Below are 21066 nucleotides of genomic sequence, written 5' to 3' on the forward strand. Positions count from 1 at the left end.
AGTCCCTTACCTGACCCCGAATGGTGCCAGTTTTGGCTAAGCCAGGGCAGATTGTGCCCACATGAGTCTAGAGGTGATAGGCCACTTGCCTTCCCCCTTGGAGTTTTTACTTTCATGCAGAGAACCCCAGGTCCTAATAATGGCTTTTACAATCTGCAGATTCTTTGGCTCAACCTGATAACCTTGCATGTTTCTATAGCAACTTCAGCCTTATACTGGTTACGGTACTTTGTCAGCAGGGCTCAGCAGGACTGGGGCCCACCAGGATTTTCCATGTATCCAGATGGGCCAGTCCGACCCTGTTCATGTTCCCTATCTGCAATGTTAGGGCTCTGGCACACGGGCACACGGGTTCCCTATCAGGTCAGCCTAGTTTTTCCCAGTTTTTCCAGTGCAGTGTGCCGCAGATTAAGGTTGAGCTGAGATTAAGGTTAAGCACAATCTTGTTCCAACACAGTCAGAGGCCTGTTTATCAATCAGGGAAGCACCATTGCTAGACTTCCAACCAAAATCTGTTTTCCATTGCCTTAAAGCTGGCATTAGCCAATATTTTATATTTCCCATTTTGTAAAACACATCGAATAAGATTGAGAGTTAAGATTCAACCCTTAATTACAAAATAAATTGTGGGTGGAAGGGTGCATAGTCAGATTGGCCCAGGTAAAATTCGGTGGCCCGCGGTTCTGGTGGGCCCAGGGTTAAACGGGACAGCAGCAGCCCTGACGTCAGCTGACCTGTTGATATTCCTTCATGGTGGGAGAGGTGTGGAACAGAGCAGAGCTGTGTGATTATGATTATTTAGAGGTTCTTTATGTTAGGTTCTCAGCCAGGTACCCCAAACCGACAATGGGCCTTTGCTCAGGCTAGGTTCTACTCAACAGCTGCAAGCAATGCTACAAACAGTAACACAGACCAATCCCATTATAGCCCCAAAAACCAATTGAAACATTCATAAATGCATGAAATGTGCCTGAGTATATTTCTGGGCTATCCAAACATCAAGATCTGAAAGTTAAATTTGTCATTAAAACAAAGGGAAATGCCCTGCACATAAATACACTCAAAATAATTGCTGGTTTTGCATTAGTGTTTAAAATAGTGATAACATGGGAATAAAGTCCAGTCCTCTTTTCATTCTATTAAACTTTTTTTTTGTTAAACTGTTAAGACCACTGTTTGTTATAAATTATTGTCAAATATTGTATTACTTGCTAGCGTTATATACATAATGATTGCAGAGGAGGGCCAAGCTAGCTGGGTTACCTAGGGCGCCCCTATCCCCTCCCCCACTTGACAAATTGCAAGGTGACAATCGGTCCTAGAGAGATGAAAACCTGGACTAGCGATAGGCAGAAGGGCCACCGTTGCATGCTAGACTCATGCCTCTTCTGCCTAGGTCCATCTAAATTGTACAATATAAAGATGAACATCCACTTTAATGCTAAATAAGAAATTCAAATGGTAAATGTGGAAACTGTCATTTATTTTTGGATCTTAACGTTGCAACATATAAAAAGAACTCCAGAAGTGGACTTTCCTTCCAACTGATGAGGATGAAGGATGGGTACGTGCTGTGGCTGCTCGATCATCTTTACTATTAGCCTATTCTCTGTGACCGGGGTGCAGAAAGTAACATGATTAACACAACAATAAAAGTAATGACGGTGAACATAGTAGCGGCAATGTTGCGGGTAGTAGAACCGTAGCTCATGGCTCCAATCCTGTCTCCAATCACCTTCCGATCCCGGGACTGTGGGTTATAGAAAGAGGCAAAGAAAAATCATTAGAAAAGGAGCTTCTTATTTATATTAAAAAGTATGCATATGTCTAGTTGAATTTCTGCAATAAAGCATCTGTTTTAGATATGAAGAACTGTGTTATTATATAAGGAATGTCTTGCCAGTACCCAGCTTCATCTCTCCCTACCGCCAGAATTCATTTTGTCTATAACTGTGACACATTCAGTAACTGTCTCTGTACTGACAGAATAAGTAAGTAGTTTCACTGTCTTACAAGCTATATTGTGAATTAGGCCCCAACCCTACTATTAGGGGGCCTAAACATCGCTCCATTTCCATAATTGTCACTATTATGTCACACTACCACAGCCATTAACATGGTGTAACTCTCCTCTAGATCGCTACAATACCTAGCCACCAGATGCTTTTAAAAAGAGCAGTATACCCCTTTGTTCAACATGAGCGCAACCTATGTTTATTGTTATCTCTTGAAGTAGACAGGAAAATTAAACCTACTCCATGTTTGGCCCATGCAAAGGTTCATCAATAGATTACTAGTGCAAACATAATCTCCTGGACTCCTGCTAACAAAAAAGTCACAACATAAAGAATAAAGGGAAGGGTCGTATATTGGAAATGTAATTATGAGTCTTGCAAGCATCAAATATGGAGTAGCTTCAATTTCCCTGTTTGGTCTAGTTTAGATCAAGAATCACAAAAACCACAAAAACCACAGATTTTTTTTTATTTACATGGAATAAAATCTGCTATTCCTCTACCCAATCTGCTGCAGTGGCCAAAACTTGCAGTAGCAATAAGAATATCATGTTCATATTTAAGACGTTCTACACAATCTTCAATAGAATGTGGCCCAGGATGGCAGCCACTTGAAATGTTATTCTACACTGTGTTAATCTGTGTACGTGGGCAGATAATTTGCCCAATATTTAACCAAAGGAGATGACAACTCCAGAACCAAATAACCAGAACATTTGGACAACTCAGGAATAGGAACATTAGGGCCTGTAAGGCCACATTGGCATCCAGTTTGTGTATATAAAAGCAGGTCAGTGATCTGCCAGTTGGGTCGTTAAGTACATCAGCACAAGTATGGGCATGGGAGCACTTCTTTGTGTTCTTCATGTTGAACATGGATTTGTATAGCTCCTTTTGCCGTTCCCTGGGTTATGTTGCTTCTCAACAGCCAAGATATTTATTTGGAAACCACGGAACTCCCTTTACATTTCTATATTCGAAAAATATATTGTGATCCTGAGAAATGATTATACCTGAATCCCCAGTGTCAGCCCTTTCTTATCCTATGAGATGGAGCAATGAAGAGAAGAGCAATCAGATTATTGGGAAACTCAAAAACAGGTATCTCAACATGGAAGAGGAAGAGAATCATTTCTAAATAATATAGTACGTTTACCAGTAAATCAAGCCGATCCTTATTACTATTATACCCCAGTTTCTCTGATTTGTGTTTACTCTTCAGAATGTTATTGCGGAGGTGCAACGTTTCGGGGCAGAATAACCCCTTTATCATGCTTTAGTAATTTTATTGAACTTTTTGTCCATTTTATTGCATTTTCAGTTATGCATAGTTGTTGTTCACTTGACTTTGTCTGTAAAACTAATTTGCCCAAGCCAAAATACTCAAACTGTTATTCTGACTGCAGATATCACTAGGCAAAAAATACATTGATTTTAGTGATTTTTTTTTGGATTTTAGCGATTTTATTGCATTTCACATTGTTCTTTGTTACTTGTCTTTGCACATGGACATTTTGTCTTCTGTATTTCAATTTGGAAAACTGAATAATGTTGATAGGCTACAAAATGTGGGGTACATACTGGGGCAAAATGCAAGCTTTGTGATGATTTTCAGAAATGTTATGAAAACTATTCTGTTTAGTATAGCTTTGTAGTTTGGTAGTTTGTAGTAGAAAGATGTATTTACCCATTTTTGTTTTGTCAGAATGTGTACTTTTGGAAAATATTTGGTTTTCTAGGGTCTCCATAATGTTAGGGGACATAATACACATACCGGGTGCAAAAATTGCACGAGCCGGAGCGTCATTTGTGAAAATTCATATGCACTATTTTCATTTGGGTGCCCCTGTACCCCCCATAGTTTGGTAAATCTATGCATATAGGGCATCAAGCTGTTCAGTAGACCCTTTGCGTTCATATTTAGAAAGTTTTATGTTCATACGTTACAAAATGTGGGGGCACATAATGGGGTAAAATGGAAGCTTTGTGACAATTTTCAGAAGTGTCATAAAAAATGTTCTGTTAAGCATAGCTTTGTTGTTTGCAGTAGGAAGATGTATTTACCCATTTTTGTTTCGTCAGAATGTGTACTTTCAGAAAATGTATGGTTTTCTAGGTTCTTCGTACTGTTAGGGGGGTCTTATGCACTTTGTATGCACTAACTTCTTTTGGGTTCTCTAAATGCCACATACAGTGGTAATCCTATGCACAATGGGCATCAAACTGTTCATTGGACCCTTGGCTTTCATGTTGAGGATGTGTTTTTTTGGTACCTAATATTATGTGGGAGATAGTGGAATGTTTGTTGCCATTTTCAAGTATTTCATCACAACCGCCAATTGTGGGAAAGTATTGCGACTCTGTAACTTGGAGTAGAAAGACATGGGTGCCTATTTTGAATTCAGCCAAATATTTACTTTCCAAAAATTAAGTAAAATTAAGTTACTGCTGGGAGTTTTTGATCTATAGAAGTCAGAAATCTCCATAAAGCTATACATATCAGGTATTGGCACGTTCAGGAGACATGAGGCTCTCCAAATCAGTTGAATTTTTGTCCACAAAAAAAAATAATAATAGCTCTAAATCTTGTTACAGAAGTAGAAAGCTCAGCCCCCCCCCCAGTAAATGCCCCAAAAATGAGAGTGCACAGAATGTTTACAATAAGTCTGGCTCTGAGGGGAACAGATGTTGTCTGTTAAATGAAAGATGTGTCTGGTAAATGAAACGTTTATGCTTTAAAGTGGACCTGTCACCCAGGCATAAAAAGCTGTACTATAAAAGTCCTTTTCAAATTAAACATGAAATCCAAATTCATTTTTATATTAACACATCCAAACCCATTATAAAGGCAATCATATATTGCTTGCCCCACCTCTATGCCTTAGGCATAGAGGCGGGGCAGACGATAACTTTAGTTTTCCATTCAGCACTACGTAGATGTCACTGCACATCTCCCTCCTCATCATCTAATTGTGTAGCCAGTGCATGGGCCTGGAGATCTGATACCCCATTGTGGTACAGAAACAAGATTTCGCATGATGCAAAGCTTGCCTTCATAACAGTGTCCACAAAATGGCAGCTGCCTGCTTGCTGTGATTGAATAATTCCAAGACGGAAGGAAACAAGATTTATATTATTTATAAAGAGTAAGTAAAGTTTATTTTGCTCAACTAAGAAAATAGAAAATAAGTTGGAGTTATTTCTTAGGGTGACAGGTCCCCTTTAACAAAAATACTTATTCTGATGCAAACAATATTGCAATATTTATAAACACAAGGATAAACCAAATTTATAGATGGAATATTTGCAGCTTTTTATTTTCCAGGCTGTAATTTTATCACTGACTTAATTAGGATTTCTAAGTTCTAAGAGTAAAAACTCCCAGTGGACATAAATCTTGCCTGTTCCATCTAAAGACTGTATCAAGCCTTTAAAAACTCCTTGCAATAACAACTTAATGTGCTGTTGCAGGGCCCTGTAACAGTGTCTCTGTCCATCGCATGCTTTGTATTTTGGCAAGATATTAACATATTAAGGAATATAAACATACTATAAGGAATGGTTCCAAAGCAGCAGATCTTCTACAGCTCTTTACAGTGCAGAATTCTGTATTCCCGGCAATTTTTTAATATTTTAAAACTCGTGGCTACTGCTTCCATTCTACTACAATACATGTTTAATAACAGGTGAGATCTAAAATACTGGAATGTATTGTTTATGGGTACTTTATGGGCTTTACGGGCTAGGGCACCACCAATACTTGTGGTCATAAGCAAAACATTGCTACACACTGTGGGAAGCTCAGTATCTGTGATCAGAACTTTTAAGGTATAATTGTCCCATCATGGTGAATGGGAAGCTATTCACAGAGAGTAGGAACATTTGATCATTGTTCATCGCCCCTTTTGGTTACTGCCAACTGGCCAGATCTGCAGGTTGATACCCAGCTTTACTTTATAATCAGCAGAGATACCGGTACTAATGCATTGCTCCTCTTGGCAAGAATGGCCTCATTCTACTTGGCTGAATCCTCCTTATCATTATGCCAGGATCAGAGGGCCAAAATGACCCCAGTTCCACTCTCATAGCCAGTTGTCTATGAAATTAATCCATTTTGCTTTTCAAGAAACATCGTTATACACACACTTGTCCTATATGTAATTATTTTTATTTTTTATTTCAGAGATCCCTTAACCAGAAACTCATTATCCAGAAAGCTCTGAATTAAGGGAATGCCATTTCCCATAGACTTAACTTTTAGACATAAACAATTTTTTCTAATTTTTAAATGATTTTAAAATGATTTCTCTTTTCTCTGTAATAAAAAAAAGTAGCTTGTACTTGATGGTAACTAAGAGGTACAGTATGAATCCCTACTGGTAGTAAAACAATCCTATTGGGTTAATTTAAAAACACATTATAGAAAGATCTCTTATCTCAAAAAAAATAGCATTTTGCAAAACGGATCCTGTACCTGTGCTATATAATTAATAATTTGTAATGTCTTCATCCTTTTTTGTGTTGTCCATTAAGGCTAACTCCATGTTCAAAAAGACAACACTAACGAATTGTTTATATGAATTAGCAATAAACTGTAACTTAAAAGTACAAGAAAGAGCATAAGATCTAAAGGCCCACAGGGGAAGACTCTCTGACTCCATATAAGAGCAGAAGACAAATGTTGTAGGTTTGTGAGCTTTTCTTATTTTCTTTTTTATTTAACTATTTATTTGCACACACAGTAGGAATTTTACAAGTGGAATTTAGCAGTTCACATACATAGCTAACAAGGTGCATCACAGCTATTACAATATTAGGATACTGATGCCTGGAGCCCAAACACAACTTTCAGCATCACTCTGTGTCCTGTTAATGTCCGTGCACGTTTTTAAACATACTGTGGTTCAGATATGATGGGGAAAAAGGTATTTGTAAGCTGATTATAAAACTGTATATTGAACTGAAGAGCTACATTAGATGCAATGGTTTTGGCTGTTGCTATCTCTACATTGCAAAAATTACAAGTGTACATTAAGGAGGTGATTTATCAACATTCCAGTTATAATTTTTTTTTTTTTCGCAATTCGTGTTTTTGGTTCAGAAACTTCAATGTGCAAAAAGCCTGAAAACTGGAATGCAAAAATGTGCCCTCTAAAAGCTTGTGAGTTTCTATAGAAGTCAAGCCATATATTCAAACTCAAATTTCTGTGAACTTGAAAAAATTGGTGTTTTCAAGTTTCTTATTCAAATAAGTTTTCTTTATTAATTAATAAGTGTGCATTCGATATGCAAGTTTATTCAAAATAACAAAAAAAAGAACAATTTGAATTCACAGACTGGAAAATTGATAAACAAGCCGGACCGATATCAGCAGCTACAATCGGCAGCTACAGCTTGCAGGTCGTGAATGACTGTTTGTAGTGAAATATGTTTTGTTGGGTTTTACCCCTGTAGTCACGGAGCCTTGTGATATCTCCTTTCCAGAGTATTCCCTTTATACATTTTGTAAGTTCGATCCAGAGAGGTGATAGGAAGTCATTTTATACGCTTCCAATATATTGTTCTTGCTAACTGCCTTGCAGTAACTGATGCATCTGGGAGAGAAGGATTTAGAGTCTTGTTCCGTGTAGTTATGCTGAATGGTTTAAAGGAGGAGGCCTCTGATTCTATCTTGGATGGTTGTGCTGTTGCCGGTAATGTACTTCTGTCTGGCATTTCGGGGTGATAAGAAAAGTATAGAATTGAGGATTTCACACTTCTTCCCTTACGGGTCACCATCAGGCTCCTGTCAGTTCTCTATAGGGCACTGTAAGCCCTGCTTTTCTTATTAATAAATGGGCCCTTAATATATATGTAGTGGTTCAGAGGAGCTGCACTCACTTATGCAAACAAAGGATGTTTATTTTATTGTAAGATTGACGTTTCGCCTGCTCCCACAGCCTTTCTCAAAGTGACAAGATTTCTGCTTGATACAGTTCTGCCCCAAGGTCATTTATTTATATATATGAGAGTGCCTACTTTACATGTGACTAATTATGTATATATAGTTACCCATTTCTGCATTGAGTAATGCATCCATAGTTTATAATAGCTTAAATGATAATGGCATGTATCTGAAACCAAATGTGAATTTAGCAAGTAATTGAAATGATTTCTGAGGCTTTTTTTTTAGACTTTCATAAAAAGATAAAACAGTCGTTCCTAGCCCAAACAGTGTACATGTGCTATCTAATTGCAGGAATGGGCTACTGCAGAAAGTAAGTGCAGTTTTGATGATATTTTGCAAAGCTACTGAAATAGCAGCATCAGATAATGTATGTGAGCCTCCTAAAAACACAAATCTCATCCATTACACAAGAGCGGGAGACATCATTCTTGGAGGACTCTTGCAACTGTCAGTCTACCAGAATATTGAACAATATATTTATCAAAATACAGACACTGTTAGTCACCCTATAAAGGGCGTATGTAATTTGTGAGTATTTCCATTTATCTCTTCAAATGAAATACATGATTTTTTTTTATTATTTTGGAGCTGTGCTTTTAAGGGATAAAGAATACTCCATGCATCCCTTTAATGGGCAGTTAATGAATTATGCCTTTTGTTCATCAGTTCTATATGTTTTCTGTCCTTGTGCAGATGGCAGTGGTCAATATATCGCATAAACATGTTGGCTGATTTAGTATTATTAATTTTACAATTATAGTAGGTAATCAAAGACAGTGAAAGCAATAAAAGGATGTCAAAATCAGTGGAAATTCTAGGGGCTTGGCCAAGATGGTTACCTAACTGCCAACGCCTACCACAAATAGTTTGTGTTAGGCCACAAGAAATTATTACACTTTCTAGCCTGAGAGGCTAGATCTGAACAGAACCAAAAGTTGGTTTCTATCCTTCGATACACCAAATACTGATTAGACAACCAGAGACCCCTCTCATGCCAAACAGCTGTCTGTCATTAATACACACTTAAACAAAACAGCCCAAATTGAAGCAATAAAAATTGATATCCAGCTATTATGGCAAGACCTCTGATCTCTAAGAAAAAGAACTACGGCAGTAGAAGTTTGGATCTCAGCACTTGAGCCATAGAAACATGGCATTTCTCCAGCAATAAGTCAAATGGGAATTTTCTTAATTGCTGGAAGTTATTATAGGAGAAATGCAAGTAATCAGTTTTATTGCATTTGTTACGACTTTATGGGACATTAAGGGGCAGATTTACTAATCCACGAACTCTCTGAGCGTATTCGTATTTTGCGCAACTTTTTCGCACTTTGCGACAAAATTTGTGCGACAAAATCGTATTGTTGCGCAGAGTATGAAAGTTTTGGATTCACTCTAGCTTCATTATCGTGACTTTCCTTGGGCCAAGTTTGAACAGCACAGTGCCATTGAGCCCTATGGGAGACTTTCCTTGGGCCGGGTTGGAGCTGCAGAGAGCCATTGAGCCCTATGGGAGACTTTCCTTGGGCCGGGTTGTAGCTGCAGAGTGCCATTGAGCCCTATGGGAGACTTTCCTTGGGCCGGGTTGGAGCTGCAGAGTGCCATTGAGCCCTATGGGAGACTTTCCTTGGGCCGGGTTGGAGCTGCAGAGTGCCATTGAGCCCTATGGGAGACTTTCCCTGGGCCGGGTTGGAGCTGCAGAGTGCCATTGAGCCCTATGGGAGACTTTCCTTGGGCCAGGTTGGAGCTGCAGAGTGCCATTGAGCCCTATGGGAGACTTTCCTTGGGCCAGGTTGGAGCTGCAGAGTGCCATTGAGCCCTATGGGAGACTTTCCTTGGGCCGGGTTGGAGCTGCAGAGTGCCATTGAGCCCTATGGGAGACTTTCCTTGGGCCGGGTTGGAGCTGCAGAGTGCCATTGAGCCCTATGGGAGACTTTCCTTGGGCCAGGTTGGAGCTGCAGAGTGCCATTGAGCCCTATGGGAGACTTTCCTTGGGACGGGTTGGAGCTGCAGAGTGCCATTGAGCCCTATGGGAGACTTTCCTTGGGCCGGGTTGGAGCTGTACAGTGCCATTGAGTCCTATGGGAGGCTTCCAAAATCATGCACAGAAGGATCAAAGTCGGAAAAGTTTTCCTGCATTTTACGATTGTTCGGTACGAAAATTTCGGATCGGCAATACAATATTATCATGACTAATATGATTTTTTCGTAAGCATATTCGTGATATTTGCGATCTTAAGAAATTATCTTATCCAATCCGAATTTATCCCATTCCCATCGAGATTCGAACTCGTGATCTCATGAATCTTTCCCTAAATGTCTGCTCAACACAAAGACCATCACACTCTAAATACAGTGCATGTCTATGTTAACTTTGGTTAAACTAATTGCTCTAAAAACAGAGGCCAAGCTACTTTTTAAAATCGCTAAACAATTAACCAATAACTATTGCAAGATTAATAAATAGTTTATATATATGATTATTAAATTGTATTACCATACCCAATATATCATGATATTATCAAATCAGTTAATTCACCAATTATGAATGTATATGTATAATTTCCCCCCAAAGTAGACTCACTAACACTGGTCATGTTGATTACTGGTTGTGGTTGTCTTCCTTGATCATCCATGTGGTTTAGTTCATCCATAATATCAAGCAGTATGAGGCCTATTATGGGATAGGATGGAGTACTGAATTGCATTCAATCTTTCTCTTAGTTTTTCCACACAGTTTATTAGACACTTTTTAACCTTTGAATATGCGGTGAATGAGATAAACATGAATATGGCTATTTTACCCAATATTTCCCTGGGCTATGACATATTTGACACCTGCAGTATGGATTTTGGGGCTGTGGTGACAACCTTACAGGGTTTATCTGGAGTGGATCCACTCTATCCTAATTATAACTGCCGCCAGCAGGGAAAGGCCATTGCTTTCATTGGAGATCTCTACTCTTCTTCATCTCTAATCATTTCAAATATATTGCAAGTTTATCACTACCCACAGGTAATGGCTACTGGAATATGATGAAGTTGTTCTCTGTTTGATGCCATTAGGCTAGATATCATATATGACAGAGATTGCAGAAATAGATTAGGTATTTCATTAGTTTATGCATGAAATGTATAGGGGCAATATGAAAAATAATGAAAAAAAATATTTTTATATGCTTAAACCCAGATTCAGAGCAATTCTTCCCTTTCTGCATCATTAGAAAACCTGGCAGGGGAGGAGGGACTAAAACATTTATGTTACAAATTGTAACAACTTCTCAGATTACAGACATCATGCAGGGACTACATAACCCACAATACATTGCAATGTGATGTTCCTTCTCTTATTGACATCAGATGTGCAGGAGATTATGGGATTGGGAGGATGCAGGGCAAAGGCAGGCTGAGGACAGTCGGCTACTGTTCATTTTATGTGAGTCTAAACGTAGTCAGTCAGATCAGCAGGAGAACAGGGGGCGGGGCTTAGGGCATTGTTCCAAACCATATTATTACATTAAAAATCATGAAAAGGCTGCATATTTTTCAGTTGATGTATATTGCAAAATTGCCTGAATGTATGTTTACTTTAAAAAAAAAAAGCTCAAGTTGTGTTTGGGTGGAGTTCCCCCATAAATGTTCCTTTTTATCTCATAGGTCAGTTATGGAGCCACTGATACTATTTTTAATGACAAGAGGAGGTTTCCATATTTTTTCCGTACCATTCACACCCATCAAGACCAGAATGAAGCCATTGCCATGCTGCTGATACACTTTGGTTGGACTTGGGTTGGGATTATAACAGTTGCAGAGGACAGTTATGAGAGATCCAGTGAGGACCTAAGAGACAGAATTGTTGCAAATGGGAACTGTGTTGCTTATGTACTCAAGCTGTCACTGGGAAAGAAAAAAGATATGCTATACTATATAAAAGAGATGGATATGATAGTTAAGTCTTTAGCCAAAGTGATCATTGTCAACTTCCCCACAGAGTATACATTGTATTTATCATCATTTGTAGCACAAGTTCTTGGTCCCATGATCAGGGAGAAGGTTCTGATACTTATTGACTGCTTGCCTGCCGCCGCATTTCCTGATCCTGAGTTCAAGTTGCCTCCCATAAGTGCTTGTTTATTGCTCCGTCCTTCTAAAGGCGTCATTCCAGGCCTCAAGGAATTTCTTTACAGAGTGACGCCAGACACATACCCAAATTATATACTGAAGAATACCTGGCAACGATTATTTAAGTGTTCTGTCCCAGATAATCAGTTTGAAGATAATGTTACCTGCTCCGGATATGAATATTTTAGAACTTTACCTGCATTTCACTTTGATGTTGACAATTTCAGACTTACATACAATGTGTACATAGCTGTATATGCTCTGGCACACGCTTTGCACCAGTTGCTATTAGATCATTTCCAGAAACAACCATTTTCAGCATCAGATCTTCATGAGGTCAATTATATGAAAGTAAGCAAGTGTTCTGGTATTTTCTGCTCATAGCTATGGGTAACGGCATACTGTATGCTACAACACATGGCCTTTACATCTTACTGCACTTAAAGGTGATTTGACATGAGGCCTCTGAACCATGAACCTGGAATTTTAATGTGTTTTGTCCCTTTGCTGCCACTAAACCTGAACTCATGAAATTTACATAGAACACAAAAAAGGAATGAAAACATTTGAGGTTATTGTATAGTGCATTGGCCTGCACAAAGCCAGATATGATGGTACATCCAGCTTTATATGCCCCCTGCCCTTTTGTTAGATCTTACTGGTGCAAATTTAAAAGTCCAACCAATTTTCTATATATGGCTCTAAATGTATCAATTTATAAACAGGTAACTGGTTACAAGGAATGGGGTGATAAAATTGAATAGAAAAGTTCAAAACACCAGCACACCCTTACCTCCTCCAGAGAATTTTCCACTTGGTGCACGGCCGAGAGAGTCGGCACTCTCAATACAGTCTGACAAAAAATTGAATCAGCCGGCATAACAAGTAAAGTGCAAGCGGGGCAAAGCCCCTGCGTGTTTATTCAGAAAGCTGATAAAGCTGATAAAATTTAAGACACTGCTGTGTGTATAGCATGAGACAAGTACATACTAATACTGGTTCTTTTTTTGGCTTTTTTTATGTTTTTTTTTCTTTATCTCACCATAAACCAATCGTCCTCTGGTTACTCTCTGAATTGTACATGTTAAATGTCAAGTTCCAGTACCTTGCAATGATGAGATCTAACAAGAAAGGGAGTTACTAGTTACAATGTTTGGCACAGAATCGCACTGTATGTTTGCACTTAGCTTTTCTCTGAATTATTACAGATAATTATTACAGATAATAATAATGCCCTTTTTCTGCCTATAAAACTACACATGTTTTTTCCCCCATAATACACTGCACCTGCCTTTGTTTGTGCCTATAAATCTGGAGGGTATGTATAAGCATAAACTGCCCATAAGCATAAAACCCATGATGAAAATGGAAAATGAATGAGGCTCTCTATAAATTTGGATATATCTCTGCAGTTATTTCGCACTCCTTCGTTTTTTGGGATTACAGTTACACAACGATGGTAAAATAGGAGGTTCTTTTGTAATTTATTGTTAAAGGAACAGTAACATCAAAAAATTAAAGTGTTTTAAAGTAATTAAAATATAATGTGCTGTTGCTCTGCAAAAAACTGGTGTTTTTGCTACAGAAAAGCTACTATATAAATGAGCTGCTGTGTAGCCATGGGGGCAGCCATTCAAGCTGGAAAAAAGGAGAAAAGGCACAGGTTACATAGCAGATAACTAGTAGATAAGCCCCATATAATGGGGGTTTATCTGTTATCTGCTAAGTAACCTGTGCCTTTTCTCCTTTGAATGGCTGCACAGCAGCTAACTTATATAAACTATAGTAGTCTTTCTGAGGCAAACATACCAGTTGTAGCAATGCAGGGCAACAGTAAATTATATTGTAATTACTTTTATACATTTTCATTTTTTGGTGTTACTGTTCCTTTAAAGGGGATGTTCACCTTCAGTCTGAATTTAAACAGCTCCTGTTAGAAAAAAAACATTTTTGTATTTCCTCTTTACTATTTAAAATGTTTAGTTTTGAAGCTAAAGACCAGGATCAGTGCTGCTGATAGGATCTCCTCTGTCTCCTGAAGGGATTGCCGACTCCAGCTTGCTTTCTGCTCAAAACAAGGAGTTGGCACTGAACTGGATACTGTGCACACCTTCCCTCTCCTGCTTCAATTGCATTTCACTGATCTGATTGGCTGCCAGTTGTATCACAGATATGCAAATAAAGCAGGAGATGGAAGGCATGTGCAGTTTCCAGTTCAATGAATCTGAGAAATCCCTTACTGAGAGCAGAGAGAGATGGGCGAGAGCTTAGCAGCACTGATCCTGGTCTGTAGCTTCAAAACAACACATTTTAAATAATTAAAAAGAGACATAAGTGAGAACGACAATGATAAATGACATAATATAGGGCTCATTTGCATCCACAAAGTGAGAAAAGTGCAATTTTGATCACAGCTGCCATGTTTTTTTCCCACAATGCAACCTTTATTGTGGCGGCAAGCGGAGTCCAAAATGGACCCAACTGCGCATGAGCTTTATAGCAAATTGGGCACAGTTGCACCATCTTTTTTAGTCTATTTAAGTCTACCTGGTGTACCTACCTGGTGTTTGCTTGTACTATTTGCGGTGTTTGGTGTGCAAGTGATGTGTGTGAATGATACAAGTGTGCAGGGTTTTTTGACACAGGGGGCTGATGGAACTCTGGAGCTATCTCCTGGTCTGGAGGTGGTGGTACCTCCAGGGATTCCCTGCATCAATAGGTTCAGTAGCTCCCAAATCACAACGGAAGGCAGGAAGGACTCAGCAGTGTTGAGCTCAATTATATAATTATATTATAATTGCAAAGAGTGCATTTAGACACAAGTACCTTTAATGAAAATGGTTTTAGACCCAACAGCAGGAAAAAAAGCACAAGTTACCCCAATGCCTCTACAGATGTAAATGAGCCCTTTTATGTGCTGGTGAAGCAATATACCCAGCAGCTATTAATAACAGTGGAGGAATAGCAATACTTAGGGGGGCATTTACTACAGGTTGTTGGTTTGTTTTTCAATTCATCTTGTTTTAGCCAATTTTTTTACCATTAATTATTATTTTTTTTTTTAATATAATTCTTTATTTTGGTTTTAACAATGAATTTGGGGTGGGGGGCACAGAAGGAAAGGGAGGGAGGGGAGGGTAAGAGATATACAAATAATTGTTCATTTGTGGACTTAAAGCAAAGTCTGATAACAAGTCGTTACTGTCAAGTATTATTCCACATTCACATTATCAGTTCAACATAATCAAACAGTTTGAATGTACTCTTTTCGTGCGACTCAAATTATACCTTTATCTATGTTTTGTTAGGGCTCTGGTACACGGGGAGATTAGTCGCCCGCGGCAAAACTCCCTGCTCGCGGGCGACTAATCTCCCCGAGTTGCCTTCCCCCTGCCATCCCACCGGCGAACATGTAAGTCGCCGGCGGGATGGCAGATGCGGTGGGGCGATTTCGGGAAATCGCAGAAAAAGCCTCGTGAGTCTTTTTCGGCGATTTGCGCGAAATCCCCCGTGTACCAGAGCCCTAAAGGGGGGGAATCATTTTGTAGCTGGGCAAATAGCAGTGTATTGTGTATAACCTTATTGGCTTAACTTCTGTAGGTAATCTATCCAGGGTGACCAGATGTTTCTGTAATACTGGCTATTGTTTCGTCAGTTATTTTTTATTATTTATAAAAGCTGTCGAGGTGATTGAGAAACCAATGGCAGGAGTTCTTTTTACAACTAGAATATCTTTATTTCCTTTGTGGTTTTAGAAGTTTCCAGGTTTTTCTTGAAGCTTTCATTTATGTGACAATTTTTTTGTACTTTTTTCTAAGAAATCACTTGGCATACATGTTTTAGGGAGAAATCACCTGGCATACATGATTTTAGAGAAAGTCAGTTTAAATGTGGTTTTAAAAACCACGAAAATAAGAATGTTACGAAATCTGCCCCTTAGTCACAAAAATCTACAGTAATAAGTATAAAAGCAACCAACTAAATATAGAAAAAATGTCCAGATCCTACTGCAGAATCACACCAGGAACATGTGTTCTATACAGTATATTCCCCTAATGAAATAAGATAGAATGTTACCATCTAAGTCTAATTTACAGAACTGGTTCCTTGAACCCATATAGTGGGAGAGTAGGAGTTGCACATCTGGTCACTGGACAAATGTAGCACAAATTTAAAGCTGACCCCAAGAAAATGTAATATATTTGTTTCAGGATTAATGCATCAATAAATCAAATCACCACTGTTGCTATGATTTATCTTTAGCATAAATTTCAAATATTCACTTATAATGTTCAGTCACCTATTGTACTACTCAACCATTGCTGCTATTAATTGTATTAATTAATCCATTTCTGCACATCTCAGTTGAGCCAGTACCTTAAGAGTGTGAAGTTTATCACGTCTGCTGGAGATGAGATTCTATTTGATAAAGAAGGAAACCGACCGGCGCAAGTGGATCTGTTAAACTGGGTGCAGCACCCTAATGAAACGGTAGCAGTCACTGAAGTTGGGCACTATCGTATGTCTGCCAGTGGGACACACCAGTTTATTATTAATGACAGTGATATAACATGGGAAACAAAAATAAATGGGGTAAGTGACTGCTTTTTGCTTTGAAAAAAGAGACAACAATCAGCTCTCAATGATGATAATGTTTTAGCTTAAAGTTCCAGTGGGGCAGTCAGACAATTTCCATGCCTGCGTTCATAGACTGGGTATAAATAAAACTATGTTTATAGTGAATTACAGTACTGATCTGAGCTGCTCTGCAACCCACCTAACCCAAGCGTGCAACCCCACCTTCTATAAGACTCTATAACTCACATGTATGTTCTTATTTTTTGTTGCTATCTGCAAAAGTACTGTAAAAGGTAGGTGCTAATTCTGCTTCTGGATACATACCCATGTTTCTATTTTGCTATTTAGCATATCTCTATTATTGACCCATAGGTTTATAACCTCTTCCTGCCACACTTTGATATAATGTTTGGTTAAGGGCGGTCCTTTCTCCTTTGGGCTGCATCTGTTGAACCAGGTGGATGTTTCAGGGATCCTGGAATTAAAAAGGCCCCAGTAAGACTGTGCTGCCCTAGACTGACCATTACCTCTCATGAAGTCAGGGAGCAGGGACCCCGTGAACGAGGCTTAGACACTGACAGGTTAATAACTCTAATAGCACTTTCTAAGAAAGTGAGATAGGTAGATTTAGCTAGTATGAGCAGCCAGTGCTCCCACTTAGGATTGATAGGAGGGAGTAGCTCTCCCCTAGGCACTGCTTGCCAAAGTAAAGGAATTCCAGTACTGCTGAGAGAATCAGGCATAGTCTACTCCCCTATCCATGTCTGCTGTATAGAATCCAGACCACATGAGGCATTGAAAACCTAAAAGGTGAACCTTTAAACTTCCCTAGCTGTCTCTGCATGGTGTGACATTGTGCTGTCTCCTCTACTGTCATGACAATTGTATCATCATTTATTTATTGATCGTATCTTGCCACTCTGGACTGTAAATATTATGAACCCTGCCTTTTATTGTCTTGGACAATAAATTGAGTTCTGTTTGCAGCAAGAACCTTATGGCATACTTCATTTATTTTTGCACACATCATAAGTGAATTGAAGTTGCACTACCCCTCCCCTTCAATCTTTCCACATAGCCAAGGCCTGTACCGTGCGTACGTGTACCCCATGCTCTAACCCAAGGATCCCCAACCTTTTATACATGTGAGCCACATTCAAATGGAAAAGTTTTTGGAGAGCAACACAAGCATGAAAAAAATTCCTGAAGATGCCAATGAGAGCTATAATTGGCTATCTAGTAGTCCCTATGTTGACTGGAAGCCTACAGAAGGCTCTGTTTGGCAATTACACTGGGTTTTTATTCAATCAAAGCTTGCCTTCTAACCAGAAATCTGAAAATAAGCACCTGGTTTGAGGCCACTGGGAGCAACATCCAAAGGGTTGGCGAGCAACATGTTGCTGATGAGCCACTGGTTGGGGATCACTGCTCTAACCAATCTACCTGTACATTGTCTATTTTACAGCCAAAAAGTGGTTACATATCATAAATCAATCAAAAACAAATTGGGGCCCCGAGTTCCATGCAACCATATAAGTACATCCTGAAAGTAGTTAATATTATGTTATTTTATTATTACATAGGGCAGTAATTAAACGGGCAGGGACTCCCGAGTAGAAGGTTCTGGTAGGAAGTGGTGCCTCTGTATCAATCAGGAAGCAAGGTAGTTGCCCTGAGAAGTCTCTATAAGGGAGTTTGTAGCAGTGACATTCTCTCTTGGCTGATGAAGAATATATTGAATCCAAGGGGCCTAAGAAAAACTACATAGGTAGTCAAGCTAGTAGTAGGCCAGATTCAGTGGAGCACACTGTAAGTGGTGGAAGAGAGCAGGAGCAGAGTAGCTGGGCAGCTGAGGCTCCACTGAGCAGGATGTAAGGGGTCAGAAACAGTAATTCTATATCCAAATTACCCTAGCAACCAGGCAGTGGTTTGAATGACTATAATATAAATTGGAAAGGCCCTGCATAGAAAGATAAGCAATAAAAAATAACAACAACAACTGGGATCTGGGATCAGTGAGCCCTATTTGAAAGCTGGAAAGAGTCAGAAAAACAAGTCAACTCATTCAAAAACTATAACCTCTAATACCCCAAAGCAAAAAAAGATCTTCCAGTTGGAAACAGGACAGCTACCCAATGACTTCTACATAACCTTGGCAGCTTTTAGATGGCAAAGTTTTTGTGGTTCTGGCGCTTAATAAATCCCCCCAGTTTTTTTGTTACCAAAAAAAAGTTGAGTATGAGCACAAAAAACCAAAATCATGAAAAAAAATCAATTATGAATGTTAGTAATTGCCTTTTTTTCTAGAAAAGTTTCAATTTAATAAAATGTGCTTTAATGATGATAAGATCAGATTTACAAACATTATTAAGATATTATTCAACAGTATTATGCTATTGGGCTGTTAAAAACTGCAGGAATATTTTTTTTCTTTAAGGTGCCCCAATCTACCTGTAGTGAAAGCTGCTCCCCAGGATATAGGAAAGTTATTCCAGATGGAAATCCATCATGTTGCTATGACTGCATTCCCTGCGCAGAGGGAGAAATTTCAAATGTAACCAGTAAGTAAAGCTGTGAAATTGCCTTTGACTCTTTTTTTTGGCAAAAGGAAGAACACCCTGATGCCATTTCTTCCAACAGACTGCCCAACGTCAGTTGGAATCTGGGCTTTAGGCGATGAACCACAATATATAAATAATAGAATAGTAACAGTAGAATAGCAAAAACTCAAGGGTTATAGTGTTCCCCATAACAGACATTGATATAATTATTTTTTTACACAGAACCTGATTAAGGCACCCCTGCCAAGCTTGTATCAAATGAGAAACACAGACAGCTATCTTTGGAATACCCAAAATATCTGCCTTTTTTGTAAAGTGCTAGTTATTTTAAAATTTGTTATTAAAATCAATTATAATTATGTTATTATATGGCTTGGCTAGCCTTATCTGAAATGTACTGAGATATTATGTCTGAAAATATCTGTATGTCTTTGTTTCAGATATGGAAACCTGCATGTCGTGTCCAGAAGAAGAATGGGCAAACTCAAAAAAAGATACTTGTGTAAGGAAGAATATTGACTTCTTGTCAAGTCAGGATGCGTTAGGAGCCACATTAGTAGCCTTTGCCCTGTTACTTATCTTCATGACTTTATCAGTGTTAGTGATCTTCATTATATACAGGGACACACCTATAGTAAGAGCCAATAACAGAGACCTGAGCTACACTCTCCTCATTTGCCTCATGTTGTCTTTCCTCTGTACCTTCTCATTTATTGGCCACCCAACAACTGCGATTTGCCTACTGAGACAAGTTGCCTTCAGCCTCATCTTCACAGTGGCTATTTCTTCAATTGTGGCAAAGACCATTACAGTTCTAATAGCTTTCAGGTCCACAAAACCAGGCAGTAAGTTGAGTAAATGGACTGGGAAGAAATTATCCGCCTTTATTATCATTCTGTGCACCTTGGTGGAACTTGGTATCTGCACATGGTCTTTGGTTCAATTCCCCCCATTCCCCAACAGAGACACAAAGACTTACACTGACAGAATCATCCTGCAATGCATTGCAACTTCCAGCATGGGATTTTATACAACACATGGTTATATTCTCACTCTGTCACTCTTTAATTTTGCCCTGGCATTCTTGGTGAGGAAACTACCTGATAGGTTTAATGAAGCTCATTATATCACATTCAGCATGCTGCTCTTTTGCAGTGTCTGGATCTCCTTTATCCCAGCCTATCTGAGTGCTAAAGGCAAATACATGGTCGCTGTAGAGGTATTTGCTATCCTGGCATCTAGTGCAGGTCTTTTCTGCTGTATCTTTATCCCAAAGTGCTGTACTATATTGCTTAAACCTCATTTAAACAGCAGAATCAAGCTATCAGTTTACAAATAAATTCCCCAACATAGCAAAAAAAACCTCCAAAAATTAAATTCTTTCTTTCACCTATTAATCTAACTTAGTGTATGTTTAATTTACTTACAGTTAATTCCCTTTTTACTGTGTCACCACAAGTAAAGCATTAGTTAGCATTCCTACTTTGCAGTGCTGGGGTCCTGATTTATGATTCTTACCTGGGCACCCAAGCAGCGCCGGATTTGTCTTACAGACACCCCTAGGCCGCCCCTAGGCCGCCTCCATCGGTCACCCCCAACCCCGGCCACCCCCAACCCCCCCCCGCGCGGCCGCGAGCGCAAACATTTAAAGTCCCATACGGAGCAGTGGGGAGAGGTCCCCATTGCTCCGTATGGGAGCCAAAATTTTGTTGCGGCGGGGCGGCATGCCGCCCCTAAATTTGTGCCGCCCTTGGCCCAGGCCCTTGTGGCCTTGCCACAAATCCGGGCCTGCACCCAAGGGACCTTCTGTTGCAGACTCTGCTGGGACAGGGAATGATGGGAA

The 21066-nt window shown here is 39.3% G+C and overlaps 1 protein-coding gene across 1 annotated transcript; it reads left to right on the forward strand.

The window, feature by feature from the left end:
- The first annotated feature begins 16448 nt into the window (after positions 1-16448).
- LOC116410323 (vomeronasal type-2 receptor 26-like) lies at positions 16449-20777 on the forward strand. Its single transcript, XM_031900574.1, has 3 exons — positions 16449-16677; positions 19100-19223; positions 19664-20777. Exons 1-3 carry the CDS (start codon positions 16606-16608, stop codon positions 20560-20562), a joined length of 1095 nt encoding a protein of 364 aa, XP_031756434.1. The 5' UTR covers positions 16449-16605; the 3' UTR covers positions 20563-20777.
- The last annotated feature ends 289 nt before the right edge of the window (positions 20778-21066 follow it).

The sequence above is a fragment of the Xenopus tropicalis genome, chromosome 4 (assembly GCF_000004195.4).
Source record: "Xenopus tropicalis strain Nigerian chromosome 4, UCB_Xtro_10.0, whole genome shotgun sequence".
In the NCBI taxonomy this organism is placed as follows: Eukaryota; Metazoa; Chordata; class Amphibia; order Anura; family Pipidae; genus Xenopus; species Xenopus tropicalis.